General features: G+C 41.1%; 3 protein-coding genes and 1 long non-coding RNA gene across 5 annotated transcripts; 2 read left to right on the top strand and 2 right to left on the bottom strand.

Moving 5' to 3' along the window:
- The first annotated feature begins 158 nt into the window (after positions 1-158).
- LOC113018894 (prostaglandin reductase 1-like) lies at positions 159-4,991 on the top strand. 2 transcript variants are annotated; one of them, XM_026162307.2, is made up of 9 exons: positions 159-278; positions 923-1,049; positions 1,149-1,194; positions 1,283-1,342; positions 1,993-2,160; positions 2,570-2,843; positions 2,975-3,080; positions 4,419-4,537; positions 4,638-4,991. In XM_026162307.2, exons 2-9 carry the CDS (start codon positions 944-946, stop codon positions 4,746-4,748), a joined length of 990 nt encoding a protein of 329 aa, XP_026018092.2. In that variant the 5' UTR covers positions 159-278; positions 923-943; the 3' UTR covers positions 4,749-4,991. The 2 variants fall into 2 exon arrangements, with proteins under 2 accessions (XP_026018092.2, XP_026018093.2); XM_026162308.2 differs by having other exon boundaries at positions 165-298.
- Positions 4,992-6,170: 1,179 nt separating this feature from the next.
- LOC145425404 (uncharacterized) lies at positions 6,171-6,581 on the bottom strand. The gene is made up of 2 exons (XR_013906085.1): positions 6,442-6,581; positions 6,171-6,360 (listed from the first exon to the last, which is right to left on the bottom strand). It is a non-coding gene; the product is annotated as an uncharacterized LOC145425404 (long non-coding RNA).
- Positions 6,582-15,243: 8,662 nt separating this feature from the next.
- LOC113018911 (thioredoxin-like) lies at positions 15,244-18,848 on the bottom strand. Its single transcript, XM_026162331.2, has 5 exons — positions 18,690-18,848; positions 17,316-17,420; positions 16,916-16,981; positions 16,331-16,396; positions 15,244-15,762 (listed from the first exon to the last, which is right to left on the bottom strand). The coding sequence occupies exons 1-5, from the start codon at positions 18,711-18,713 to the stop codon at positions 15,700-15,702; spliced, it is 324 nt and encodes a 107-aa protein (XP_026018116.2). The 5' UTR covers positions 18,714-18,848; the 3' UTR covers positions 15,244-15,699.
- A 6,001-nt stretch (positions 18,849-24,849) lies between these two features.
- LOC145425403 (TOG array regulator of axonemal microtubules protein 2-like) lies at positions 24,850-26,020 on the top strand. Its single transcript, XM_080298425.1, has 3 exons — positions 24,850-25,081; positions 25,177-25,332; positions 25,430-26,020. Exons 1-3 carry the CDS (start codon positions 24,921-24,923, stop codon positions 25,569-25,571), a joined length of 459 nt encoding a protein of 152 aa, XP_080154551.1. The 5' UTR covers positions 24,850-24,920; the 3' UTR covers positions 25,572-26,020.
- The last annotated feature ends 1,943 nt before the right edge of the window (positions 26,021-27,963 follow it).

The following is a 27,963-nucleotide window of genomic DNA, read 5'->3' as shown; positions in this document are numbered from 1 at the left end:
AAATGTAACTATTTTTTACTGCTGTCAAATTTCAAAGATGGCTCAAATTTAACCCGAACAGTATGTAAAAGTTAAAGTAAATATCTTGAACCTTATTGGCAGGGTACCCTCTCTCACAGCTCAGAAGGTGTGCACAATACTTTTAGCCAATCAGATTTAGGAATAAAAGAACGTCTCCTGCCATGTCTTCTTTTAAGCTTTCACAAACCTGTCTCTGCCCACTTCCACCCACACGGACCCCACATCTTCTACTATTTCTGTGAGAAGAGAGGCGACTGGTGAGTTCCAGCTATAGAAGGTAGAGAGCTGTTAGTGAAATGCATTAAATACTATTTTTCTGGATCAGGTGACGCTGAAGAGAAGTAGCAAACAGACGCAGGGATTAGTTATCACTTTTAAGCCTTTGCCTAAGCCATTATCTCGCTACCGACCATAAAATATTTGATACAACAGTTTAATGGCCCATTGTATTGTTTCACCATTGTTTAATTAAAACACAAAGAAAGTATACGTTCACTGTGGTTCTAAAGTCTGAAACTCAAACGCATTAAACTTTAGACTTCTCCTTTTTTCTTCGTTTCTTGGGAAAGAAAGATCCTTCCTGTTTTTAAGTGTGCATACTTGTATGTGAATGGACACCACTCTCTTTCTACTCCCAGCACTCAAAGAACTTGTGTGTGAATGTTTGTGTTTGTGTGATAAAGATGTCTGCATTTCATTTGAATTGTTCTTATAACCACAGCTAGGTCACTCATCAACTCTAAACTAGAAAATGATTTGTGCTGTTTGATGCTCACCACAGCTAAACGTCACAGAGTGAACGTCACACTTCAGGTTTTATTCAGCTCTATTTTGCACAGCGCTGGATGACTCAGCACTTTCATGTCTGTTGATAACAGTGACGGGCAATATTTCTTTACAGCGGCCATAAAAAAGAAGAATCATGGTGAAAGCTAAGTCATGGGTAATGACTCAGCACTTTGACGGCTTCCCAAAGAAAAGTGACTTTGGGCTGAAGGTGGAGGAGCTCCCGGAGCCCAAAGATGGAGGTATGTCTTTCTTCTTTCTCTCTACAGGAGAGCACCTTCTTCAGTTCTTGTCAAACATTAAGCATCGAGCACTTTAAATGAGTTTAGTTTTGTTTACAGAGGTGCTGTTGGAAGCTGTGTTTCTCAGTGTCGACCCGTACATGAGGTGATCAGAGAGCAGCGTCACTCATTACTGAACTACTTTAATGCTCCTGATATAAATGCATATTGTAACACACCCCTGGTCCCAACAGGCCCTTCAGCAAAACCCACATGAAGGAGGGAGATGTGATGATCGGAGGTCAGGTGGCCAAGTAAGAAACACAAACACACCTGCACACAGAACACTTACATGATGTGCTGTGATGTGTACGTTTACTGACACAGTCTGTATCTGCTGTTAATAACCAGTCTTTATTGGAGTTTAAAGTCAAATCTAAACACCAGAGATTGTGTAAAAGATACACACAGCGACATAAACCCTCTGATAAGTAAAGTTCCTGTGAAGTCTCAAGCTGAACATGAAAAGAAACACTGAAACTTTCTGGCCTGATTAACAGCTGAAATCATAGAAGAATCTGAGAAGACAACTGTACCTTTACTTTGTTGCTTTAACATTTAGTGTATATCATTTTTCTATGCCAGGGATTCAAAAATGCAGATAATAAAAGAAACACAGATTCCTACTGCTATGCTTGCTTGGGGAGCAGATTAAATTGATTGAAATGTCGGGATTAATGTGAAAAAGCACAAAATCACGCTCATGACCAGGTAACTTCAAGACTTTGTTACAAAGACAAACTTGAAACAAAGACGCCCACCACCAAAATTAATATTTGCACAGATTAATTTTGTGTTCTGACTGTTTGCAAACTGAATTATCCCAGTGACAGGACAGACTGAAGTGAAAACAGGTGAAAGCTTTTTTGTTTTTTTTTAATATTATGTTACTGTTTTCCTTTAGAGTGATCCAGAGTAAAAATCCAGCGTTTCCTGTGGGAAGCCACGTTGTGAGTGACAGTGGGTGGAGAACCCACACGCTCAGTGATGGGACCGGCCTCACTCCCATCCTGTCCGAGTGGCCTAAAGATGTGTCCCTGTCTCTGGCTCTGGGTGCCATCGGGATGCCCGGGTAAGACAGATTTAAGTAACCTGCATGGATCATAGTCACTTTCTATTGGATGTTAAATCGTGGCAGGATGTTCTGACTTTTCCAGCAGATAGATCGATGTGAAGTTATATCAGCTGAATCTTAAATGTAAACTAAAAGCATTTGAGAAATTCATCTTAGTGATGTAATACTTTCCTTTTAAGTGTTTGTAAGGTGTTTAAGAGGTCAGCTAAACATGGTAATAGACACCAGAGTAAGTAATGAGTAGGAAATAGTTTTATTTTAAGAATATAAATATATGTAAGTGGCTAACTCCAGATGTTTTGCTGATGAGCTGAAGCAGAGTTTGTAAGCAGTGATCTTTGTGGATATAATTAATCTGGCAATCAAAGAGGCAACAGCTGGATTTACTGTTTCTGTCTCTCTGCAGACTGACGGCTGTTTATGGGATAGAAGACGTGTTGGGTCTAAAGGAGGGTGAGACCCTGCTGGTGAACGCTGCAGCTGGAGCGGTGGGCTCCGTGGTGGGACAGATCGCCAAGATCAAGGGCTGTAAGGTGGTGGGCTCGGCAGGCTCTGATGCCAAAGTGGCTTACCTCAAAGAGCTGGGATTTGATGAGGTCTTCAACTACAAAACTGTGGGTTCCTTGGAGGAGGCTCTGAGGAAGGCTTCACCTGAAGGATACGACTGCTTCTTTGAAAACGTGAGCAGTGGTGGTGCAGTTTCAAGCTTGCATTTAATATTTAATCATTGCTCTACTCTTCTCTTGCATTCACACTGCATTCCTCACAGCACGTTACAATGCGTGTAAGTGACACTGCTGCTTTGTTTTAGGTGGGAGGCCCTTCGTCAGATGTCGTCCTGCAGCAGATGAAGAACTTCGGAAGAATAGCTGTGTGTGGAAGTATCTCCACCTACAATGACAGCCAACCCCAGACAGGTTTGTTACTGCCCTAACTTACTTTTTATTTTAAAAACTCCTGAGAGTTTTGTTCCTGCTAGGGAACAACCAGGGTTAGTGCACAGACACGACCACCAGGCAGACCACCACATCTGTCTAGCACTTTCAAAACCCTCTTATTGGTTTTTGGTGACCGAAGAGCTCACCCTGATTGGTCAAGGGCGGAGTCCTTCCAGGACATGAACTCTCGCACATAAGGATGATTTCAACATGTAAATTAATCAGAATGTTTTTGGTTTTTTTTGTATGTAATTTGTATAGTATTTTTTTTCTCTCTTATTTCTTTTCTAAATGTACTTGTATATTGTTCACATGTTGAAATAAATTACCAAATACCAAATAAGTGTAAGGCAGGGGTAGGCAACTCCAGGGCTCGAGTGCCGGTGTCCTGCAGGTTTTAGATGTGTCCTTGATCCAACACATCTGATTTAAATGGCTAAATGACCTCCTCAACATGTCTTGAAGTTCTCCACAGGCTGGTAATGAACTAATCATTTGATTCAGGTGGGTTGACACAGGATGATATCTAAAACCTGCAGGACACCGGCCCTCGAGGCCTGGAGTTGCCTACCCCTGGTGTAAGGTGACTCCCAGAAACAGATTAAAAACACAATAAAAGCATGCGATAACCTATAAGAACTAAAAATCACACTTAAGAATATAATTAAAAGATTAAAAATGACAAAAGCCTACATCTCATGTGAAAAAAGGCAAACCTAAAACAAACCACCCTGGCCCGGGATGACACACACATAACCAGCTACTCCCTGAGGTCATGTGATCAGGGCGTGCCGTCTGTACATTGTTCAAGGCTGAAAACAGTGTGTCCCACACTCTGGTTTTTATGTTCAGCATTTTTGTTGTGAAGCACTTTTGAATAAAAATATCACAACATGCTGTATAGATCAAGTTTTACTGATAATTTGTGAGTCGGCTCTGTGCACGCTGATGAATGATCTCATTCTTGTTGCCAGCTGGGGTGTTCAGAGCTTTCATGACCAAACTTTAGGGATTCATTTGAATTACAGGTATAAAGGTATGTAGATGGTATTAGACTGAAGTGGAACAGTGACCTTTCTGGAGGGGGCCTGGACCCCAAAGGCCCACACACAGCACTGTGAAGAACACAAAATGCATTTAATACACCTGCAACAACTTCTTCTGTATTCATGTGTTTTTTCCACTAGAGGGAGAAGCTGCACTGCTAAAGATCCACAAGTGCTGTGGAGGCACACAGATGGTTATTGTAGACATGAACTGTAGTTTCTGTGAGTGAAAGATGGGTTAAATTTTTCTCTTGAACGGCCTGTGTTTTAGGTCCGTATCCCTACTTCACCATGATCTTTAAGGAGCTGAAGATGGAGGGATTCTTGCAAAGTAGGTGGGAGCACAAGCACCCTGAGACCCTCAAGAGACTGTTAGCATGGGTGAAAGAGGTTAGTGTGAGCCTTTCTTTTAAATAAAGATATAAACATGCTTCCCCATGTTTCTGTTGTGATGTATTGTATTTGTGATCCATTTATTGTGCGTCCACAGGGCAAACTGCAGTGTCGGGAGCACGTCACAAAAGGCTTTGAAAACATGCCGGCTGCTTTTATGGGGATGTTGCAGGGAGAAAACATCGGCAAGGCCGTCGTCGCAGTCTGAAGAGTTCAATGCAAGAGAGCCAGCATTACTAATAACTGCCATTATTACACAATCTAACAATTAATGAAGGATTAATCAATAACTATGGAAAACAATAATTCCACATTAACATTTCAAATTCCTGATTACTTTTATAATCACAATGATATCAAAGATTAAAGCAACTCTGGGATTTAGAAATGTGATTTCTAATCTAAACAGCATTACTTTATAATAAATCATTAAAGCTACATCTGAAACAAACCATCCACAATTGGAAGAGTGAAACTTTTAATCTCTAGAATTGAAAATTTCCTTAAGAAGGAGAAAATGGTGATAACTGTAAGACTTTCACTTTGCTGTGGTGAACAGTGTGGTTCTAGAATCTATTCTCATATTAAAATATCGATATTTTAGTACTTTGGGGTAAATTTGTAGTTTTTCATTAACAGGAACACAGTGAAAAGAAACTATATCATTCGGATCGTCTAAATGGGAAGGAACTACTTCCTCTTACGCCTTTCATAGTCATATGTGAAATACAGCTGTAGAAATGTGTCACAGCCCCTGGCGTGCGCACTCACAACAGTGACTGAGCCTAAACGGAGTCATGTGTGGACGTATTTTACCTCCACAAACAGTCAAGACTTGGTTTGCGATGCATGTGGCATCACAGTGAGGTTTTGTGGCAACACCACTTACCTCGTCAAACACATCAGAGTAAATCATATCACAGAATATGACGAGCTTATGTTGAAGCAAACTGAAGAGGAGGAGAGGGACAGGTGCTGCTAGGGCAAAACAGACATCTCTTGCGGAGTCCTGTAGTGCTGCAGGCAGGCAACGTGTTCAAATAGCGCAAAACTTCAGGTTTTTTATTTCTATATGATCATTCTGCATCATTAAGCAAGAAGAACAAGTAGTCTGATGTCCTGTAATCATTATGAAGCTCTATTATTACAATTACATAATAGAATTATATATTGTATTATGAAATACAATGAAACATGTTTTTGTTCAGAGTATCGGTATAGGACTTTGTAGGTGATGTCACGCTGCAATGCATTGTGGGAGTGCGGCACCATTTCAGCGAATGCAACCCCCCCTCCGTGTTGGAAGGAAGATTGCTACAAACCATACTTAAAAGCAGCTAAAAAGACAAAGGACGTTATAGACACAGATTCAAATGCAAAGAGATGGTACTTGCAAAAAATACCTTGCATTGGAAATGTGGACCCGTATGAAATAACGGCAGTGGAGTAGAAACCCTGAAGACCAACCGCTATTGACTAAGCCTGATATAGTTATACAAGGACTGTTACAGATGAACCTGCATACTGGGTTTTGCTGGGTAATATGACCAAGATACAGTCAGTGGTGTTACGGCCGAGAGGGCCCGGCTGTGGGTGTGGACTCAAATGCAGACACAGAGGGAGGCAAACGGGCGTGAACACAGTGCTTTATTTACAAGTGTCTAGTGAAATTACACAACAGGAGACTATGAATGCTATGAATTATGAAATGCTGTGAACTGTGAGGCCAAACTGTGAACATGAAACTGAGTGCTATGGCTAGGTGCTGGATTTCACGGATGGAAAAAAGGGGCAGCGGCTTGGATGGAGGTACGCAGTCACTATAATGAGAAGAGACAAGTAGTCAGTGGCAGTCCAGTGAATCACAGCTGCAGGATTAGGCTATGGAGGTTAGGGCTTACGCGTTGCAGGTTTAAAGTGTCATGCAAGGAAGGGGTGTCCAGGGGGTTCCGGGTGAGGAGTGTCCAGAGAGGATCCAGAATATGCGTGGAGTGAGGGACTTGGCAGGGAGGCAGGCAGGTGTAGTCTGATGGTGGAGAGGAAGAAACCAGATGACAGAACCAGCGTCCAGGCGGCGATGAGAGTAGCTCGGGAAACGTGACTGGCAGGTGGGTCATGGGTTAGCAGAAGATCTGGCAGAGGTCTGTTGTGAATGCTGGTCTTATATGCAGGTGACTTGATTGGAACCAGGTGTGGAAGCTGATTGGAGTCTCTGCCTGAAGGTAGAACCCAGCGGAGTGGAAAAACCCCGTGCTCACCCGGACCATGACAAGTGGTTGGCCATAAGATAGACTTCTCCTCTCCAGCTGCCCCCCCAAAAAGGCTCTCAATCAAAACCATTGACTGTAGAAAAGATGGACGACGCGGCACCGCCTCCTCCCATTGTGCAAAAATGAAGCCAAAATATCCCGCTTGTGGAGGCTGCCATCTTGCAAATTTGGAGCCAGAGTCTGCGCAGTAGTGACTTGAGGTGGAGCGACTGTGTAATGCTCCCACCCACACACCCGCTGGACGTGACTGCAAACACGCCCCTCTACACTTTTACTTAGCCCGGCGGCTGCTCGAATTCTTTTGCTGGTTTACCGCGACTGACGACTCGTTTAATTAAAATGGTAAATGGCCTGTATTTATATAGTGCTTTTCTAGTCCCTAAGGACCCCAAAGCGCTTTACATATCCAGTCATCCACCCATTCACGCACACATTCACACACTGGTGATGGTAAGCTACATTGTAGCCACAGCCACCCTGGGGCGCACTGACAGAGGCGAGGCTGCCGGACACTGGCGCCACCAGGCCCTCTGACCACCACCAGTAGGCAACGGGTGAAGTGTCTTGCCCAAGGACACAACAACCGAGGCTGTCCAAGCTGGGGCTCGAACCGGCAACCTTCCGATTACAAGGCGAACTCCCAACTCTTGAGCCACGATCGCAGTGACAAGGTAAATACAACCATGTCACTGTCACTGTTATAAAAAATAGACACAGCTTATCATCTTATAGTTCTAAAACATCTAAAATCGCTCTGTTGTTAATTCGTTAGTTAGATTAGCCGCTAGCATACGCACTGTGTTGGAGGCTTGTTGCTAGCTAGTTAGCGATGCTACACACCTGCTACTCTAATCCGGTTGTTCAGTCTGACGTCACTAGCCGTGTCTGGGTCTAAACTCCGCTGCAGGTCCATATATCAAACGATCACTATGGCATTACTGAGAGTTGAAAAACTGTCTAAAGTCTTTCATCTTTAATAAAATGATCAGCGTTCTGCTCTACCAGGTGTAACAATTGAGTTTAACATCCAGGCATCCATGAAAACGGAATTTATGACATTTAACGGAGTTAGAAGTTAGCAGGGAGTTAGCTCGCTAGCTTCTATCTAAATACAATATAGCATGTCCTGACTGCGGGGTTTTGGAAACAAATTCAAAGGTACAGCTCTGCTATCACTTCCAGCATGAATGAAGACAGAAAACTAAACCGCAGTGACGTTTGTAGGGTTACTGAAGTTGGGCTAGCTGGTATATAATGATGTGCTACGTGACCGCTAGCGACACAGCTATGTTAGCATAATATAAACAAGCTAACTTTTTTTCCACTGATAAAAGTTAACGTGAGTGTTCTCGGTGGTCAGGAACAAATGTAATCGCATGGCAGGATACTGTAAAAGGACCAAACTTCAGCCAGGAGAACAACTGAGATAATCCATCCACAATACGAGGTTAGCCATTCATATACTGCTGCATGGGCTGGGCTGTAGTTACATCCTAAGGTTTTAAAAACTGAGCTTAAATAAATGATTAGCGGTAATAAAAGCCGAGGGAGGTCAACAGTGATCACTGACTGTTTTAGAAGCTTTTTGAGATCAAATAGAAGAAAATACATAACATTAAACATGTTAACAACACAAAAGCTACTTTAGACCCGGAAGTAGGATTTGTCGCGTCATCACTGAACAACCGGATAGTCTGTGTTATTGAAGGATTCAGCACTTCTTATGTTTTATCCATTTTTAGACAGCGATGAGATCATCTGCACACTCTGCAGAAGACCAGAGTTACTGTTAATATCAAAAATATAATGCTGTCCTTTCAGATTTTAACAGAAGACTGTGAGTGTAATGGATCTAAAACTGTTTAAATCTCTACAGCCTGGTAACATGGAAACTTTAAAAACAGCAGCAGAACGTTTCAGTAGTGTAGTCTAATTTGTTCTGTTCATTTAATAATAGAGTCCATATTATATCAACAGCTACATTAACCCTGGAGAGAAACTAGTGAGGGAGACCATCAGGACCAAGCTGGGTTTCTGGGTCCAGAGGTTTGGAGAAACTTCTTGCCTTTCTTTCATCACAGCTGTCCTGTGCCAGAAGTTCTGTTGGCCCACTGAAAGAGGCTTCATTTAAGAAACACCAGGAACACTGAAGCTCATCGCATTGATCAAGCAGGATCTTCACCAGCAGCTCCCTCACAGGGAAATCTTCAGCACTCCTCTGTAGGCCCGCCCCAGAAGATGGATAAACCCAGCATTTCATGAACACTGTGATGGAGACCTTTGGTTTGTGTAATGTTATAAATATTCGGATACTCCCCAAAGGCTCCAGGCTTCTACATAAAGATATTATATTCAGTCCTGTAGAAAGTTATATATTTAAAAATATATGATCCTCTCTTGTTACTCTGGTATGAATAACTCTGCATCACTTTATGGTAAATAACACACTATCTGCAAAAATGTGCTCCAGACATTTTCATTCAGGTAAGTTCTAAATACCTGAATGAAAATGTATCTCCGAAAACGTTAGAGCACTTATGCAAATATGTGATGTCTTGATAAATCGAGCAGATATTAGAAGTTTACACAGCATCATTCTCGCATGAAAATATCTTTAAAGTTTATTTTGTGACCCAGAAAGAGTAATATTTCAAACTCCGTCACTCTGTGTTCCTCCGCCACTGCCTCCTTTGAGTTTTGGACGAAATGGATTCTGGGATATTGCGTTTAGTCATTTCGAGCTGATTGGAGACCAGAACAACCAATCAGATTTTTTTGCATCCAAGTCTGTGATTGGCTGGTTTTGTGGCACAACTATAACGGTGTAGAGAAAGAGTTGAGCGCGCACGGGCAGAAATGTTGAGAGCGCGAGCAACATATTGCGAGCCAGGGCAAATGCAAAAACTGAGTGAGAGGGGCTGCTGTTGTGTGCGTGTGGATAATGGCAAACACTGAAATACGTTTTTTGCACGCAGGAATGAATTTTGTTCACTCAAATTCAGCTTTTCTTCACTCAAAGTAAATTTCTCCTCAAAATATACAACACTTGCACCTGCAAGCTTTTTTTACATGTGCTCAATTTTTTTTTTTTTTTTACGTGCGCTCAGAATAGTGGCACAAAAATAACGCCATAGGAACCCAGTCAGGATGTGTTTCATCCATTTCATAGGCTGGTTTGCTGCAATAATGAAAAACAATTAGCAAATCTATAAATAGAAAATCACCTAGGATGTTTGTTCTAATTTGCTATGACAGAATGTATTGAAAATAAAACTATAAAACTACAAAAAAGGCTATAAAGAGTAATATGAACATATTTAGAACTTACCTGAATGAAAATGTCTGGAGCACAATTTCCAGTTATCCGTGGATAGTAGAGAACTGGATATCAGCTCGTCTCACAGATGCTATCCAGGCAGGCTAGATGCATTCTTCTGGTAACATTCCTCACGTTGCTTCCAGGTGGGGGAAGGATAAAAAGAGAGCCCATTTTCAGCTCATTCCCTTCCCGATCTAACAGTTCAACCGACAACACAGCAAATGCGAACAATTGTTGATGCTTTCGCTCCTTTAGCCGTTTGTTTGGCCTGCTAAAATGGCGAAAGCCCCGATCTCACGCAAGACCCTGTCGTTTATGTTAGCGGGAAATTAAGCAATATTAAAAAGCTGCACCGCATGGTTTGTCACGCTGCCTCGTGCCTTAAAAGGCATGTAGCACGTAAGCTGCGCTGCAGGTGCATGCCAAGCGGGTCTGATTCCGGTACAGAAAGTACAGATTCAAAGACGTCAGTGCAATCACAGAGATTTCTGTGATTCTGTCATCAAGGAGCTCAGATGGACAGATGACCGATAAGGACGAGGAAGAAATTGAGCTCCCGGGCGAATCAGCTCTAAGAGAACAAGAAGAAATAAAACCAGCTGCAGAAAGGCAAGGTATCCGAGCTCCAACCCCAGCAGAAGTGGTTGCAGCTGACATCGTAAATGAGATACTTGGGAACACGGGTTCAAGCAGCGAAGAGCTCTGTAAGAGGTGTAGCTTGCCCAAACCTGCCTTTCATGCAGGATTAATTATCAACAAGCTGAGAGACTTCTTCTCCAGATGTTTGCCATCCACCTCTCACTCCGGGCTCAAAGCACGCAAACACCACTTTTCCATGTTTGCGAAAAAACAATTTGAAAAAATGGAAAAAGAGCTGAGAAAAGTAATAAAGGCAAACAGGAAATTTCTTGTTTGTCTAAAAAACATTTGCAGGTTCCACAAGTATGAAACAGTGCCCTCAGATGAAAGTGTGGCTTTCAGCCTCCCAGGGTCCCACAGTACAGAGCTCATCGAGCCCCTTCACGAAACACACTGCTTTGTTACATACGTTCTTCTCCAGTCGACTTTGACAACATTAGATAAGACGTTAATGAGTTATTTGAGAAATTAACAAAGAAAGAAAAACTCTTCCTCGTCCACAAAACATTGGGAAACATTAGACACAGTGAGGCAACCAGAGATTTTACTGTGAAGTTAACAGCAAAAGTGTTTGATCTACTTATGACGGATCGACTGTATCAAATCCCCAAACCTCTAATGGGTAGATCCCTGTCAAACACCGTCATCTCCAGGACTCCACAGCCAGCACATGGCTCTAAGCGTCCCTTTTCTGCTGAAGTCCTCTATGTCCTTGTAGAAGACGCAGTAGAAAAGTTTTTACAAAAACGTTTACTCTTGGTGGAGAACGAAGACGTAGATCAAATGATTGAGGACAAGGTCTCTGTCACTGTGGAAGACATCCAGAACATTATTAAAAGAACAAGGACCCCAACAAAGGAAAGCACAGATTCAGTTGGCAGTGGAAGAGAATCTGTTCCATTACCTGTAACACCAAATTCTGGGAGCATGACCTCAGAAAAATGCTCTGTGGTACCTGATCAGACACCTCAGACACCAAAATCTGGGAGCATGACCCCAGAAAAATGCTCTGCCAGCGTTTCAGGCGTTCTCAAGGATTCCTCTGACCTGTCAGAGATGCGTTCCGTATCAGTGTCATCTTCTGATGCTGAGAAAATTTGCAATGACCTCACCATTATCCTCATGATGAGACTCATCAAAAAATCAAAATGTGAAACTCAAAACTTTTTTGCCAGGACCACATCTACTACAAAAGAACTACACGTGGTCATCAACCGTGTGAATGACCTGATGCGGCCTGAACTCATCAGCACAGAGTCCACCACAAGTCTGACAAATAACAGGAAAAAGTTAATCAAGAAAATAGCCAAATGCCTCATCAAGGAGTTTGGCTCCCCAGACAATGTGTTAAAGGCTGCGATGGCAAATGATGTGTCTTTTGATGAGGCTCTGATAAAACATCTAAAAATCCGCCTCGGAGTCATCCCCAGTCCTCCCAAAAAGTCCAAAATTTCCAGGTTTTTTTCAGCGGTGGGAAAAGCTCTGCGAAAACCCTTTAGGTGGTTCACTAAAGCCAGAGATGATTAAAATGACATTCTGGCTTCCCCCGCTGCCCTGCTTCTTTTAACATCTTTAAGCAGAATTTTAGCATCTAATCCAAATTTTAACAACTGTAGTTCATGCCATCTCGTCTCCTTTTTGATTTCCATCCCCCCAACCGGTCGCAGCGGATGGCCGCCCCTTCTGAGCCCGGTTCCGTTGGAAGTTTCTTCCTTTTAAAGGGAGTTTTTCTTCCCCACAGTCGCCTAGTACTTGCTCAGAGGGGGATCATTTGATTGTTGGGGGTTCTCTGTAGTACTGCAGGGTTTTGACCTTACAGTACAAACAGGGAGGAGACTTTGTGATTTGGCGCTTGATATTTAAAATATCTAATTTGGCATGAAATAAAAAAAATCTAAATTAAAAATACATTCCAACTTTGTTTGTGTTTTTCTTCTGTTGTCAAATATGTAGAAAGTGTTGCACGTGTGATTTTAGTCATTTGGCATCAATATGAGGCAACATGTGTGTGTTTGTGATCATGCTGCATCTATTTTTGTCTGATTTGTGTCTTATTTTAGTCAATTTACGTCTATTTTGTGGCCCAAATGTGTGGATCCTTTTTGACATTGCTATGTTTCGTCTTAATGCTACACGTTGGTTGTTGGTGTTTATGCTCATTTTGATTCTAGATGTAGACCTGCCATCTGAAAATTAGCACATTGCCCACTTGGAGCATTTTTTCTTTAGTCCAGGGGTTTAACAGATTTTCTATTTCAAAAAGGGCAAATACCTCGGTTACTTTACTACTGACCAAATAAATGATGATGATGACATATACAGACAACGATGTGAGCTCTATGTTTGTTTGTTGCATACTATTATATACTGGCCCCGTGTGGTCAGGATAGCTAGAGGGGGTAGTGCCAGTCAGATGTTTGTAGCTGTGGGTGTTTGGACTTTTAAAGCACTTTTAAGAAAGTTAATGTTCACTTTTAGAGAACGACTGGACGACAGTGAGTGGTTTCAGTTACTCATGCAGTCTGAGGAAGGTGAAGTGTTTGTGTATTTATTGATTTCTTTTAAGTCACTGTGTATTTTATGTACATTATAAGTTTATAAGTCCTGTCAGCCCTGTGCTGTGACAAGAAGTCACACACTCAGCTGCTCTTAATCTGGGTTAATCTGAGTTTGTTGAAATGTGCTGGTTTTTGAGTCATACATCAGGAGTGACCTGTCGCTCAGAGCTAAGAAACATTTCCAGACATGCTACAAATAAGTTGGGATATGTTTTAAGTAATGTGATCCATGTTACACAAGTGCTTCACAAGGGCAACAGAGTGAAACACACAGGTCTTTTAAACCTCAGGGTAAACACAGACAATGAAATGTGATGTATAAAAACCAACACAATGCAGGAGAAGAAAGAACTCGCTATAGTGAAAGACAGTCCACAGGAAACAGCTGTATGGAAGCAGGTTAGGTTACTAAGATTTGGGGTGAGGTCTCTGGGTGATTTCCTACCTCTGTGTTTCAGGTAGTCAACGTAAAAGGAAGTTCCACCAACTCTTATTTTTCTCTGTATCATGAACTGTGTGAATACTTTCTGTAGACTGGATCCAGGAACAACCTCACCATTAAACAAGAAAAACAACTTCTGATGACACAGCAGTTTCACATACCTGAGTAACAGCCTGAGGTGCATTTATCTCATTGTTTTGGATAACTAGGCAAAAATACTCAAGTAGCATTGTTTTAAGACATTTTGTTAAAAATACTTGTTATATGTTAAAACATTTGGTATTTAAAAAATCAGCCATGCAAGACTTCAGTAGTTTTATTCAGGGTTTAAGAACCTGATTCTTGACTCTTTATTCTGACTCCCACCAGTTTTATGCGAGTCATTCTAAAAATAGTTTACTGCTATACATAAAATAAAGAAAAGGGTTAAAAATCAATAGAAAGGTTGATAACATTTATTTTATAATAAGATGAGATGTTGCATTTATCAGACTAACACAGAGGACTTCAGAGCTGCTCTTACCAAATGGACAAATACGTGTTTATCTGTCTGTCTGGTGCATGTTGGACTCGTTCTTATCTGTACACAAGTACAGATACTTAAGCAGAAGTCAAAACATGGATTGGGCTCCACACTGAGTCCCTGTGTGCAGTCTGAAACTCAAATGACCGTTCAGATGTTTTACATATGAGATATTAAAATCTTAGGCTGGATCCAGGCAAAGTTTCCCTGAACAGAGGTTGTGTTTGTGCTCTTTCCTGCCTCCCTGCACACACTGTTGCTGTCCTGATGTGTTTGTGCTGACTTTGTTTGTGTGTGTGAGGTTAAATGGCCCAAAGCTGCTGCAGACCTCGTTCTCAAGACTCATGTTTTCCTATTTCACTGAATTTCTATTGAGTATCTTCATCACTGTATAGCTGCACGTCTGGTTGTGTAAGACACACTTAGAGTAGAGACTATCTGTGTGTTACACAAAGCATTTCTCAAATCTTAATTTGATATTTATTGTGTGTGTGTGTGTGTGTCCTCTTCCTCACTTGTGCTCAAACAAAGGCTCACTGACACACAGTAGAACAGCAGCCTGAAAAGCCGGTTTTAACCACTGGTTTGGCATGATACCAGTACCTAATTAAGATCCAGTTCATGCATTTGAAGAAAGACACAAATGCTGGTGCTCAAAAAGCACAGTAACAACAACCTGTTGGTGTAAAGTGGGAACAAGTGAGTTCAGTGGCTGTAGGAGGGTCTAACACAAGAACTTCTCGCAAGCAGTCCACAGACGTGAGCCAATTTCCTGCAAATTGCCCAAACCTTTGCTACATCATGCAGTTGTTGGCTGGTTTTCAAAATGCGCTAATGAACCAACACATCACGTTCACCAGCGATATAGTGTCTGCTGTTAACTGCCAGCTCCAACATATGCTGCTACATACTTGTACTATTCTGACATTTTTATCAAAGTACAAAATACCAATCCATTCATAATTCATTTATTAAACTTTTTGAACACAAAACATACAAAGTAATTCAGGATCACAGCCAAACTGTCATTAAAAACGGAATTAAAAGTATTGAGCGGTTTCATATTGCAGCCAGTTAAGACAGGGACATTTGTATTTGTATTTGTACCTTTATTTATTTCAGACATAATAAAACAAACAAAAAAAACCAATATATACTCGTCTACATGTATTTTCATTTACGAATACGAATATATGTGTAGATATACACACACACACGTATTTGTACAGACAAACAAGAAAGAAATATAATAAAATAAAACACATTCGTCTAACATGAGATAACAGTTGTTTGGTCTGTTACAAGATATGTGGATGTATTATTGACTGTGTGGGATAGACTTCATTGTCATGAGTAACACAGTAATATCAAAGATATGTGAGGCAGATTTTGTTTTTGGTGGGACATCTCATCTGAGCTCTCTCACTTTTTGATGTAGTTGAGCTTCATCAGCACCGGTGAACTCATACACCTGAAAGAGGAGGACATTGAGTTAAAAATGGCATGTAAAAAATGACATAATTTTCCATTTATCCTCAATGAATTGTAAAATAGGACACAATCGGCTTATCACTAACAACCCAAACCTTGACTTAAATGTGATTTAACTCAGTTTCTTTAAACCTGAGACCATATATCCTTTATATATTTATAAATGCACCATGGGGAGCCTAGGGTGAAACAGCATTTCAGTACACTGTGTACTGTGTATACTACTGTATTGACAATAAAGCTCTTGAATCTTGAGTCTTGAATCTGAATGGAGGTATGGCTTCAAGCTTGCCTCCATTGGTTGGAAAGGATATTTGCTTTGCCGTTTAAGCCATTAGAAAATATTAAATGATTCATGTATGATCTGCCTTTAAAGGTTTTCTGTGCAAGATTAAGAGGGAATCCTTAGGGCAACATTGATCTTATATGTGCCAGTTGAAAATAATACTGAGATTATAATAGTCATTGCACAAGGCTCATTGTTTCCAGGCTCAAATTTACTACATGCTAAACATCTCCATCCAGCTACATAGGGCACTTTACCTTACCTTCTGGTTATTCTTGTAAAAGTGAAATGCAGGCATGCGGGTGACATTATAGAATGACTTCACATCCTGAAAGACAACGCAACGATATCAGATGAGCTGACCGGGTCATCAACACTGATCGCCACTGACTACGGCCGCTTCAGACCACCTTGGGCAGCTGTAGATGTGGCGAGAGGCCAAAAAATGTGCAAATAAATACATTAAAAATATTGTGAAAAACACAGGCTTCTGCAGCTTTTATGCATATTAATTATAGGTTACCCAAGAGCCTGTCTACATCAGACAGTCTCTCCTTCAGACTTCAGTGTTGCCAGTTGTGCAGAGTGAAAGCTTGTTGCATTACAGTCTGTGTTGTTTAATCCGCACCAAAGCAGTTGCTGACAGATGGTCACATGAGTCAGCTAGGAGTTCTTCCAAGAGAAAAATAAATGTTTAACTAAGCTAGAAACCTATGACTTTTATTTTCATGCAATGACATGAAAACAGAAATAAAATAAATCCACACAAGGGAAGCTAAAGTGGGTTCAGCAGCAGATGAAGTAATCCTACTGCTTCTCCTGGCTTCCAAGTCAAACACGGGCTTACCCTGCCATCAGTCGCGTCCACCTTCAGGAAAATCACTTTTGCGTTGACAGGCTCCTGTGACATCTCCTGCAGGAGGGAAGATCACTGAGTCGACACGAGAGCACGCACACTACATCTTCTGCGACATCACAAGAGTTTTCATCCTTGTGAATAGGTTCTCTTATTTAATTGTCACATTGCTGCAGTTGCATGGGGATCACAATGAAGCTCTGCATAATGTCAAATGGGGGGCTAGAGCATCAGTACTATAGGTTACTCTGACTAAAGTTATTGTAATGTGTGAGGGACAGAATGAAACTTGAGATTCTCATGAATTTTGGACATGCAAAAGCTCATGAGGCAATAAGCTAAAAATAAATAAATAAATAAATAACGTGATTTTAAATTTAACATCACATACACAAAAAATTGGGGCCATCATTTGGCAGGGGCCACACCACTCGGCTGTGAAGTCCACCACCACCAGCTTGTCTCCAGCTTCATTCAGAATTTTCTGGAACTCATCCTACAGAGAGAAATAGAAAAGACATGATTTTTTGGATGGGTAAATGGTAGAGACTGAAACATGCTCAAATGAACTGCAACAGAGCTAACAGCAGCAGCCTCTTCTGACTGAGGGCTTGTTCATACTTGTTGCTGGTGCTACTGTTGACGGTGCAGCTGCAGCCACGACAGTTCACATGTTGGTTCATTTGACACGTTTTGCTGCATCTATTTCTAATTTCTTTCTCTCTCTCAGCTTTTCAGCTCCATCCTATAAGTTTTGTTTGTCCACTTGTATCAACCACTTCTTCCACGCTAAATTCTGTTCTGCAAGCTGCGTGAGCGCGCAGGGAAGGCTGGGAAAGTCCCGATTGCATTAGGAGTTTTGATTGTGCAATCCAGTGTTAGTGATGAAAATTAATGGATGGGCAGTTGCCGGTGCTTTGTAGGGCGGGATGCCAGTTTACTAGTCCAGCCCTGCTAACCGAGGGATTCCCTGCTCAGGATGGCCTTTGATGGCTGCATGTAAGAGTCACTGATCTGGTGATGCTGTGATCCGCTGACCTTTGTAAAGTTTATTTCCGTACAAATGCAATACAATCAGTTACAACAGGGTTCGGGAAGACTGCCTGCCTTTCCTGGAAATTTACCTAAACAACGTGTACACTTATGGCCGCGTGTGGAGCACAGGTGTTGTGTGAAGAACTGATTGTCTCCCAAAAGGTGATTTCTAATGTTTCGATGGGGCGAGGGTTTATGTGTAACGTATTGACTTATATTGATGAATAGACTTTAGTGAACAGGTTATTAAAGTGCTATATGTAAAATCAGTTTTTCGTGTATATTTCCTTTTGGCCAATTAAAACCTTCTTTATATAACTATTGTTATATTTGCTGCGATTTCTGCTGCCCTCTTGTCCAGATCTTTCTTTAAAAAGACATTTTAATATCAGTGAGAACTTTTAACTAGATAAATAAAGGGTGCCACTTCACCAGAGACGATTGCGGCTTCTAACGCGTGACTGGAAGGTTGTTTGTAGCTCAAGATGAATTTATATTATTCATGGATATCTTTGACATATATTTCATATTTTGCAGGCCAACAAGTCATTTACAGCAGTTTAAATGCGGATAATCCCTTTTTGGTAGACGATCACGTTTTGGCACACCTGCGCGCGGCTGCTCCGACACAAAACAGTGGAGCGTAAAAACATCCATTCACTTATTAGGAATGCGCCTCTCACCATATAAGGGAGAGAGGCACAGAAAACAACAAAAAAGACAAACTTACCAGATCTTTCACTTCGTGAACCATGATACCAGCTGATGAACGTGCCTCGGACAGAACAAAGTGCCAGCAGACGCCCCACGCGTTTAAACACTAAAGTTACCCGTCAGTAGTCCCGGTTAAAGCGGAAGTCTCTGTATTTATTTTACACAATAAGAGTTTTTAATGAGCTAAAGCGCAAATGTATTGGTACTTAGAGTATATAGAGTGTCGCGGTTCGAATTTTGAGGAAGAGACATACGACTGAAAGTCCATAGTGGGTCAACACAAATTATTTTATTAAAACACATATATGTGGTGAAGATAGGCACTGCAAAACATCAGGCTCCATCTCCCCCCTTACAATAGGTGGTTGTGATATTTATACTTATGATGACCAGTAGCTCGCGTCACTAAAACAGAACAGTTCCTCTTTCAGTTCCTCCAGATACATCTATTTATTCTACTTGTTAGACTTAAACAACACTTGCAATCAGTTTACCCAGACAGGCTATGTCTGTGTCGTTAATTTAAGTACATGACCTCCCTCTACCTCATCTGTTACCGGGCAAACTCCACAGCACAGGGCACACGGCCTTTATTTCCTTTCTTAAACAATCATAGAAAACATTTGTTAAATTGTATATATATAGATAAGCAATCCTTCCAGCTTGAACTTTGCTCCATTGATGCCCGTAGCTTCAAACCATTAATTAACTTAACCAAGCTTCAACCCTTTAATTATGCAATATGTGTATAACATGATTACAGTTGCACCTGCAATGAAAGATTATTATGTGCTTATGCTAACCCCTGAAATACAGACTTCAATATAACCTCACCAGTTTCAATAAATGTGTCAATGAAATGATAACAATGATAAATCATAAATGATGCAACAGTAATAATAAGGATTATGCATAGTAACATAGATTATGAATATAAAATAATATTTCATCCCGACACTCCTCCTCTTTGGCCTCGAAGAGGCCAACATTCCTCTTAATGTCTCACTCCTCGGGCCACTCAGCCACCTCCTCTTTGAGTGAAATGATGCTCTGCGATCCTTCTCTTCTTTCTTCAACTTCCCAGGTAGACTACTGGTTAGTCGTTGCATGGGTCAGAGGGTTATTCTGCCTCTGTTTTGCCTCCCATGTTATTTAGAGATGAGCTCGTCTCCACCAAGCTCTCATCTGCTACTGCACATTGAGACCAATGGAACTAAGTCTCGCCTGTCCCCTTCAACTGGACCGCTGTTGTGGTACGAGCCGTCACTTCTGGAGCTTGGCACACTCCCTTCATCCCTCAGATTCTCATGTTCCAACGCTGCTGAAGATTTAAGGCAGAGCACGTCGTACACCTTAGTTGTCTTCCTCAATGTCCATGATGAATCTCTCATTTTATTTAAAACGTTGCTGTAAGAAGACTCCTCTCAGTCTTCTGGAAGCTCAGTAGCACAGCCGCCTGTACCATTTCTGCTGTTCCTCAAGATGATCACTGATCCTCCTCAAGCCTCTATCCTGGCCTCCGCTTCCATCCTGTAGGCGCCCTTCCTCACTCACGTCTCGTCATGGCACCTCACGACACCTACAAATTAAAATGACCCTCCTCTTGCACCTAGCTTCTGCCATGTGTCAACTCCCCACTGAGACCTGAACAAGAACGTTACACCTTCTCCCTAAAACAATCTTCCGCCAACCTGTAACCCTGTGTAAAAACGTTAGTCAGCAGTTACATGTTAAGCTCATTTGCTCCACCTGCAACCTGTATCCTGGAAAACAAATCTGTTAAATCAAACATCTTATTCACAACCAACTATAAATCATGAGAGTGAGAAAGTATTCATCACAACAGACAAGTATCATGTTCAGGATTTCTCCAATCATTAAATCACTCTTACTGCCGAAATTTATTTTATCAAAATAAAATCAAAAATCAAAAATAAAGCTTTAAAACAAAATTAAATAAAAAATAAGCCCGGGTCTTAGGACTTGTCACCGAATATTATTTCTCTTATAAGTGAAAAAAAATAAAAAATAAAAATAAAAATACCAACTCTAAAACTTGGTGCCATGGTAAAACCTTCCCCATACTTCAGAAACCCAAAACAAAACAAAACAAAAATCTGCTAGTTTCACTCATTTAAACTCTGGCTGCAGGATTCTGTTCACCCTGCTATCATGTTCCCCAAAATAATACTAATTCCGTCGTCTATGTATCAGTTCTCAACCCACTCACTAAACCAGACAGGATGATGGTAACAGTATTGCCTACTTAAAATTGTGTTTGATCCTAATGAGCCAATCCTAATGAATGGCATTACTTCATTACGTGTGTGTGTGTGTGTGTGTGTGTGTGTGTGTGTGTGTGTTAGTCGGGTTAATACATTTTCTGTTTTTATGTATCCTTTCATGTACCTTCCCCCTTTTTCTGAAACAAAACTCCGTTCACTCCAAAGTTTGTTTCAGAAACATCTAAATGAAAAACTCTGTCATAGTCAGGCACAGCTAAACCCTAAATGCTTGCAGGTTACCGTCGGCAACCACGCTGAGTATTGTTAACCCCTCCTACAAATGCCCTCTTTTAATGTGTAACACTTTATGTATAATTTTATGTTATCTCTGGTGCATATTAGCTGCATGTGTGGTGTCACTTTCCATTTTTCTAACAGTACACTTGCATACCTCAGTGCTTGTCTTCCTCTACCTTTTGTGGTGGTCTGGACACTGTGTCAATCCTCCACTTCCAGGCAGTCGTTTGTCTCCCCGGATTCCTTAACCTAATTTGATTGCCCACACTAAAACAGCAGCCTCAGCCCTCTTCTGCTCCTTTCTCTCCCACTTTTCAGTCCAATGGCAGTCAGTTTTCTTCAGCTTTGTCCCGTGTCTCTCTTTGTCCCACTGTCTCTTTCATTGCCATCTCACTCCAAACATGGCAAATGTCAAACTCAGACAGTCTTCTCAAAAGTCCTTCACACACAGTGAGGTTGCAGCTGGCTGGAAACGCATCTCCATCCATCCAATCTAGATGGTGGTTCTTCTCTTTCTGATGCCGTTTGCCCACAGCGCTGCTGGACCTCTCTGCTCAGAACTCTGATATTGTCTCTTGGACTCCTGTCCACTGTTGATGTTCATGCTCGTGCTTCTGAAACTGCACTCGGTGTCTTCAGGGAGAGATCAGCTTCCTTGGAGCTTGCTTGTTCAGGATGAGGACGGGAAGCTGCAAAACAATTCAGCCAAAAATTCTGGCTGGGTGTTTCTATTTTGTTTCTAATGATTTCAGCCTATAATTTTCTTCCGACTGCTGCCCGTGGAGAATTGATCCAGTTCCGTTCCCCACCTGTAAACGACAGACTGAGAGACTTTCATTAGTCACTGTGACTGCATATGTTTTCATCACTCCTAAAGCAACACATCTCTGCTTATTCCGTTATGAACTCTACTGACTTTAAACCCCAAAGGTGAAATTTTATTTGTTTTTTAACCGCAAACACAAAAACCTTCTTCATGTTGTTATTAATTATTTTCATCCACCACACACCAAATTATGTTTTCTTTTTGTGTCCAGCAGGGGAAGAAGGTGACCTGTAGCGTCACTGCTTCCCCCAGTCGGAGACAATTTCTCACTCACACTTCCACACTTTTATTTTCTTTGCTTTCATCATTTTCTTTCTCTCGTTGGTATTTTCTTTTTCTTTTTCTTTATTACACGCATACATTAACCTGTTACGTTAACATTAACGCTTTTTAATGTTCCTCGGGCACAAAGTTTAAAATCACAACTTGACTGAATTAAGATTCAGCAACAGCATTTTATAGCAATGGCATAGATTTTGTGTGTAAAATAGCAAAAAGCATAAAAGGTACCTGCGCAAGGCCACCTAGCCTTTTAACATAGAGTCCTTGAATACTAGGCAGTTGTAGAGGATGAGTTACTCTACTTTAAAGGACTCCCACCCCTTATTGGAGGATTTCAGCTTCTTCCTTTGGGACAGAGGTTTGCAGCCCCTAAATGGAGGCGAAGCTTGAAGAAACACCTTTGTCCAAGCTGCTATTTTGTTGTCGTTGTTGTTGTTGTAGCAAATGACACGTTTTTTTCTGTATTTTTTAAAAACTGTATTTATTTATTTACTGTACTTATTTCTCTATTTATGACAGTGCTTTTATCTCCTTTTTGCTGTTTTATATAAATTTATCAGTATAGTGTTGTCTAGTTTTAGAAGCTGTGATTAGGACATCTATTTAAATTTGTTGATTAAAGATCATAATTAGAGATCATAAGCTGCCTTTGATTTAGACATGTCTGATATTTTTGTAAAAACACAAAATAGTGTATATATATGAATATTTTCAAAAAATGCTCTGTGAGTTCCATATGACATCATCATAACTGTTTTACTGAGCAGCTGAGTTAGAACTTGTCACTCAAACACTGAGCAGCACTCACAAACTTTCTGTTTCTAAACAATTTGTTCACTTTTTATCTCAGGCATGTCTGAAAATACATCAGGTAACTTTTTCCATGGCTTTCAAGATTTGATTCAGAGAAAACGCACAGGTGGAGATGTAAGTAACTAAACATACTCATTCTTGACTTGTCTGCTGATCAAATGTAAATGTTTCTGAGAGATGTGTTATATTTTGCTGCTTTGCACAGTGTAATTTTTGTGTAAGTCACTGTAGACAGAGCAACTGTCAGCGCTTCACCACAGAGTCCGGGATCCTGGACTTTCACAAAGCTCAGAGCAGTAAGATAAATGTGTTCTTTCAACAGGCAGACACATTGCATATCGCACAGAGACCCAGAGATTATGCTGTGCAACTCCCACCTTTACCTGAGCAATGCGCAGGCTCTCCAGAGATAGTCCAGGGAAGCTGGAACTGTTTGGATGACCCCTTTTGGAATCAGGAGGACCCTGAAAGAAGTCTGAGTAGCCTCAGCTCTGCAGACACACACACACCAAGTGAACTGAGGGCCATTCCTTTCATTGTTAGTCCTGTTGAGATGACACCGCTCACTCCAGTTCCTCCACCTCCTCGAGCAGCTTGTCCATCGCAATTGCCTGTTTTCTCTGCTCAACATTCAGGAGCAGGTCGGTTCAAAGGTGATGCTTTTCTTTAGTGGTTACACCTGCTGTTAATCAGTTAGTTTAGATTTTAAAATTTGACACTGTAGATTATCTATTTTAATGCTAAATTACACATATTCTTGCTGTCCATTCATTTTATATGCTTTTTTGAAGAAAAAAAAATCAGGAAGAAAAATGTTTATTGTTGTTTTTGTAAGATGTAAATTTGTAGTTATTTAGTTATTTTTTGTCTAAACAGACACGAAGGTCATTCGTGGAATAAGAGTCTTAACAGCAAAAGACAAATTTGGGCCTATTTTGGAAAAACTGCAGCATTTCCAGGATGGGATTGTAACCTCACCTGGATACACAGTACCAACCAAAACATTTACTGCAGTAAAGCCTTTGACTCCAAAACCTCCAACAGTTCCCATACCGCAAAAACGAGGACCTCGGCCTGGGACGCTGCTGCGCCATGCAAAAGTCGTCCCTATAGACGGTAAGTGGTTTTCCTCAGTAACTGTAGAAGATGCTGAATAATCAAACTTTAAATTAAGAGATTTTTTTTAAAAGATTTTAATGAACAATTAATCACTGCATCATGTACAATGCTTCAAATTAGAAGAAATTACAGTTTCTTTTTACTAACCTCGTTGATTATCAGACAAGAAAGCAGACAGTCAGTGCAGTCAGAATAATCCAAGAGAGAGCAGGGTCAAACTCCCACCTCTAGCTACACCTGTAGAGAGCCTGTCCCACAGCTTTAGTCTGCTGTCTTCAGACGACTGGTAAGAAACGTAGTAAGGAGACATTAAATACTGCACAGAAACAGTGCTGCATAATGTCGCTGTGTTATTTGTGGTGTTCCTGAAGTCGTGTTCAATGTTGTGTTGTGTAAATACAGGATTAAGAAAAGACAGGGGTTGCAAACTATTCAGTCTCTGGCAAAGCACCACTCGGACATCCTGAAGACTAAACTGCATGAAGTGTGTCTGGTCCTCAGTGAGGAGGTATTGCACACTTTATGTTTCTTATATGTGTTTCATGCAGCTAGTTTCCCTTCAAGTGCATACTACAGCCTCAACTGATGATTTTCACTCACATTTTAGGTGAAAAACCAACGCTCAGCAATAGCCTGTGAGGCCATACATACCATCGATGAGCTCTACATTCAGCTCCAGAAAACAATGGACCCAGAAGTTGAAACAACAGGCCGAGCTCTATTGCTGAAGCTTGCACAGACCAACAACAACTTGCTTCATCAGGAGGTCAATCTGGCGCTTGATGCCATGGTGGAAAATTGCAGCCATGGACGGATTCTGAGCGCTCTGTTTAACACAGGACTGACGTAAGAGGAGAGAAGAAGCTGTAGTGATTTTATTAGAAGACATGAAAGAGAGATCATGTTCACTGAGTTGTGTGTCTAATATTGTCCTTGCTCAGCCATCGCTGTGTTGCAGTGAGGAATAGCACGGCTCAACACCTGCACCAGCTGGCTGACAAACTTGGAGCAGCCGTCATCCTGAAAACAGGAAGCTTCACTGAAAGGTTTCTAATTGCTGCCTCTAGAATGGCAGGGGATGCTGCACCTGAAGCCAGGTGGGTACTTTTAAATGGGTTTGAAGTGCATCAATGTTTTATTTTCTGTGAGTTTACACAATTAATGAAGATTAATGACAACTGTAATCTTCCACAGGTACCATGGGCGAACAATCATCGAGAAACTGACCCTTCACAAGGACTTTATGAATTTGTGGATGAAGATTGTCCCTGAAAAAGACAGGCGTCCTGTGGAGAAGAGCCTGAAAAAGACAGGCGTCCTGTGGAGAAGAGCCTGAAAAAGACAGGCGTCCTGTGGAGAAGAGCCTGAAAAAGGCTAATAATTACAGGCAGCAGGTCAGCATCCAGACTAGGCTCTCCTCTCCAGCAGGGCCTGGGATCCCCAGATGTGACAATGCAAGTCCTGACGAGTAGGAGAAGAGCGGCTGCTACAGTAGCAGCAGCACTCTGAGGCTAAGCTGGGAAAGTCGTTGGAGGTTCAACCATCATGACCACAGACAGTCCCAGTCGCTCTGCAGGAGTAAACTTCTCCATCTTCAGGACTACAAACTATTTCTCTGAAGGACAATATTATTTAGATTTACATTAATTATTATTACATCATTCTTATTATTACATTATTTGTATTATTTCATTATTATTATCACATTTTTAAGATCCTGAATGGACAATGAATGAATAAATCCCTTTTTTTTCATCTGAATTAAAATGGCACTTTGGTTGCACATATACAGTTTCTGTTTTTCTGTCAACAAATATTAATACATTCTTAGTTCTCTTGTTTTCATTTTTAACCCATGATTTTGCATTTTTATCAGGATTCAAAGTCATTTTTATAACATAAAGAAATATTAAATAAATACTAGAAAGCGAAAATTTCAGAAGAAATTTTAAGTGTGCCTATGCCGCTGCTAATCAGTGTAGTTTGCCCTTAGTTTGTTTTTTGTTTTTTGTTTTTTTGTCCCGTTTGGATCTATAGCCATCAGAATTGTTGTCTTGAGGCCAAGAAAGATGCCAAGCGGATTTATTTTACCAAGTGGATCATCATGGCCTTGCCATATTGGTCCATTTGATTGACCTTTATTATAATTATGAATTTATTTTATTTTCAGTTGCAAACGGGACAGACATAACTGTGGGATAGGACAGGGGGAAAGAATGAAAGAAAGAGGGGGAGAGAAAGAAAGAAAACCAAAGGGGAGAAGAGACGGTGAGAAGGGGGGGAAGAGAGAAAAAAACAAACAAACAAAAAAAACCAAAAAAAACCAAAAACTCCTGGGTCACCTGTATGGAGAGAAAAAAAACAGAGGAGACAGCAAACAACAAAGAGCAACATAATAATAGAAAAAAAAAGCACCATCACAATAAACTAGCTAGCCATAGATATCAATAGTTACTAAATAATAAACGATATTGTGCAGCACGCAAGATAGACAGCGCACAGTGTGCTTTGAGGCAGCAGCCAAGAAAGCTGTAGTCCGCGTCTGTGAATACCCGTGTGTACACCTGTGTGCATACCTGTGTGGATCAGCATGCTTGCATTCCAAAAGTTTCTCCATGTAATGATCTGCTAGGGAGTGTGGGGAGCCACAGCCCTGTGCCCTTAGTTTGTAAGGGTGCCATTTGTGAGTAGCTAATATCCGCCGAAGGGATGTTCGACTAATGCCACTCTCCAGTGACATGCGGTAAGTGCTACGCTGTGGGCTCTTGCTGAATGAAGCTAGGACAGCCACTGATGTTTCCTCATTAGTGACAGTTTTCTTGTGTCCACATTTTGGCAAATCCAACACTGAACCAGTTTCACAAAACTTAGCAAACAGTTTGTTAACTGTAGCATGGGAGATGGGTGGTCTCGTAGGATGTCTTGCATTGAAATCTGCTGCAATAACCCGGTTACTGCGTTCACCAGATATCAACACAATTTCGAACCGCTCCTCACGTGTTGACCTCTTCGACATGTCAATGGCTGTGAACAATGAGAAACTTATAAATACCTCATGAAAGAATAAAGTTCATGTCTTCTGTATGAAAAAGTCTTTTCCATCTTGAGTTTCACCAACTCTGTTACTCTTTTTTATGTCCATGTGGTGGGCTTTGGCATTTCAATAGCTTTAAGAGTCCCTTTGTCTGCTACTTCTGAAACTGAGGTAAGGTTAAGAAACTCATTCCCAAACAAGAAATCCATAAACTGAAGTCTGAAACTGCCCTGAAGACAACACTGTCTCTTGACTTCAACAATGAGATCCTCACTTGATTCAGGCGCTCCATTAGAGAGTGAGCCTTCGACAGGTTCCGTCAGCCAAAACAGTCTTTAGGACCATGGAACTCTGTAGGCAAAAAAGAATTACATATCAGACATTCAGAAAGAATCCTTTCAGTTTAGTTTTCATAAAGCTATCCATACCCAATACTCAAAGTTATAAAGATCAGACATAAAAAAGAAGAATTTATTTAATGAAATACATGTTACTGAAGCTATTACACTTATATGAACACCTTTTAATTCTATATGCCTTTTTAAAGTCACAATGTGGACTGATCCAATCTCATAGCCAACCAATGGATAAGTATCAAGGAGTTCACAGAGTGAATATTCTTGTGGATACTGGGCTGAGCTCAAAAGCTCTGTGGTGCTCTCTGTACCAGCCACCAAGCTCTCTGACAATGTAG

Source organism: Astatotilapia calliptera, chromosome 3 (genome assembly GCF_964374335.1).
Source record: "Astatotilapia calliptera chromosome 3, fAstCal68.1, whole genome shotgun sequence".
In the NCBI taxonomy this organism is placed as follows: Eukaryota; Metazoa; Chordata; class Actinopteri; order Cichliformes; family Cichlidae; genus Astatotilapia; species Astatotilapia calliptera.
Note: the sequence above shows the minus strand (reverse complement) of the source record. Positions and strands in the feature narration are given on the sequence as shown.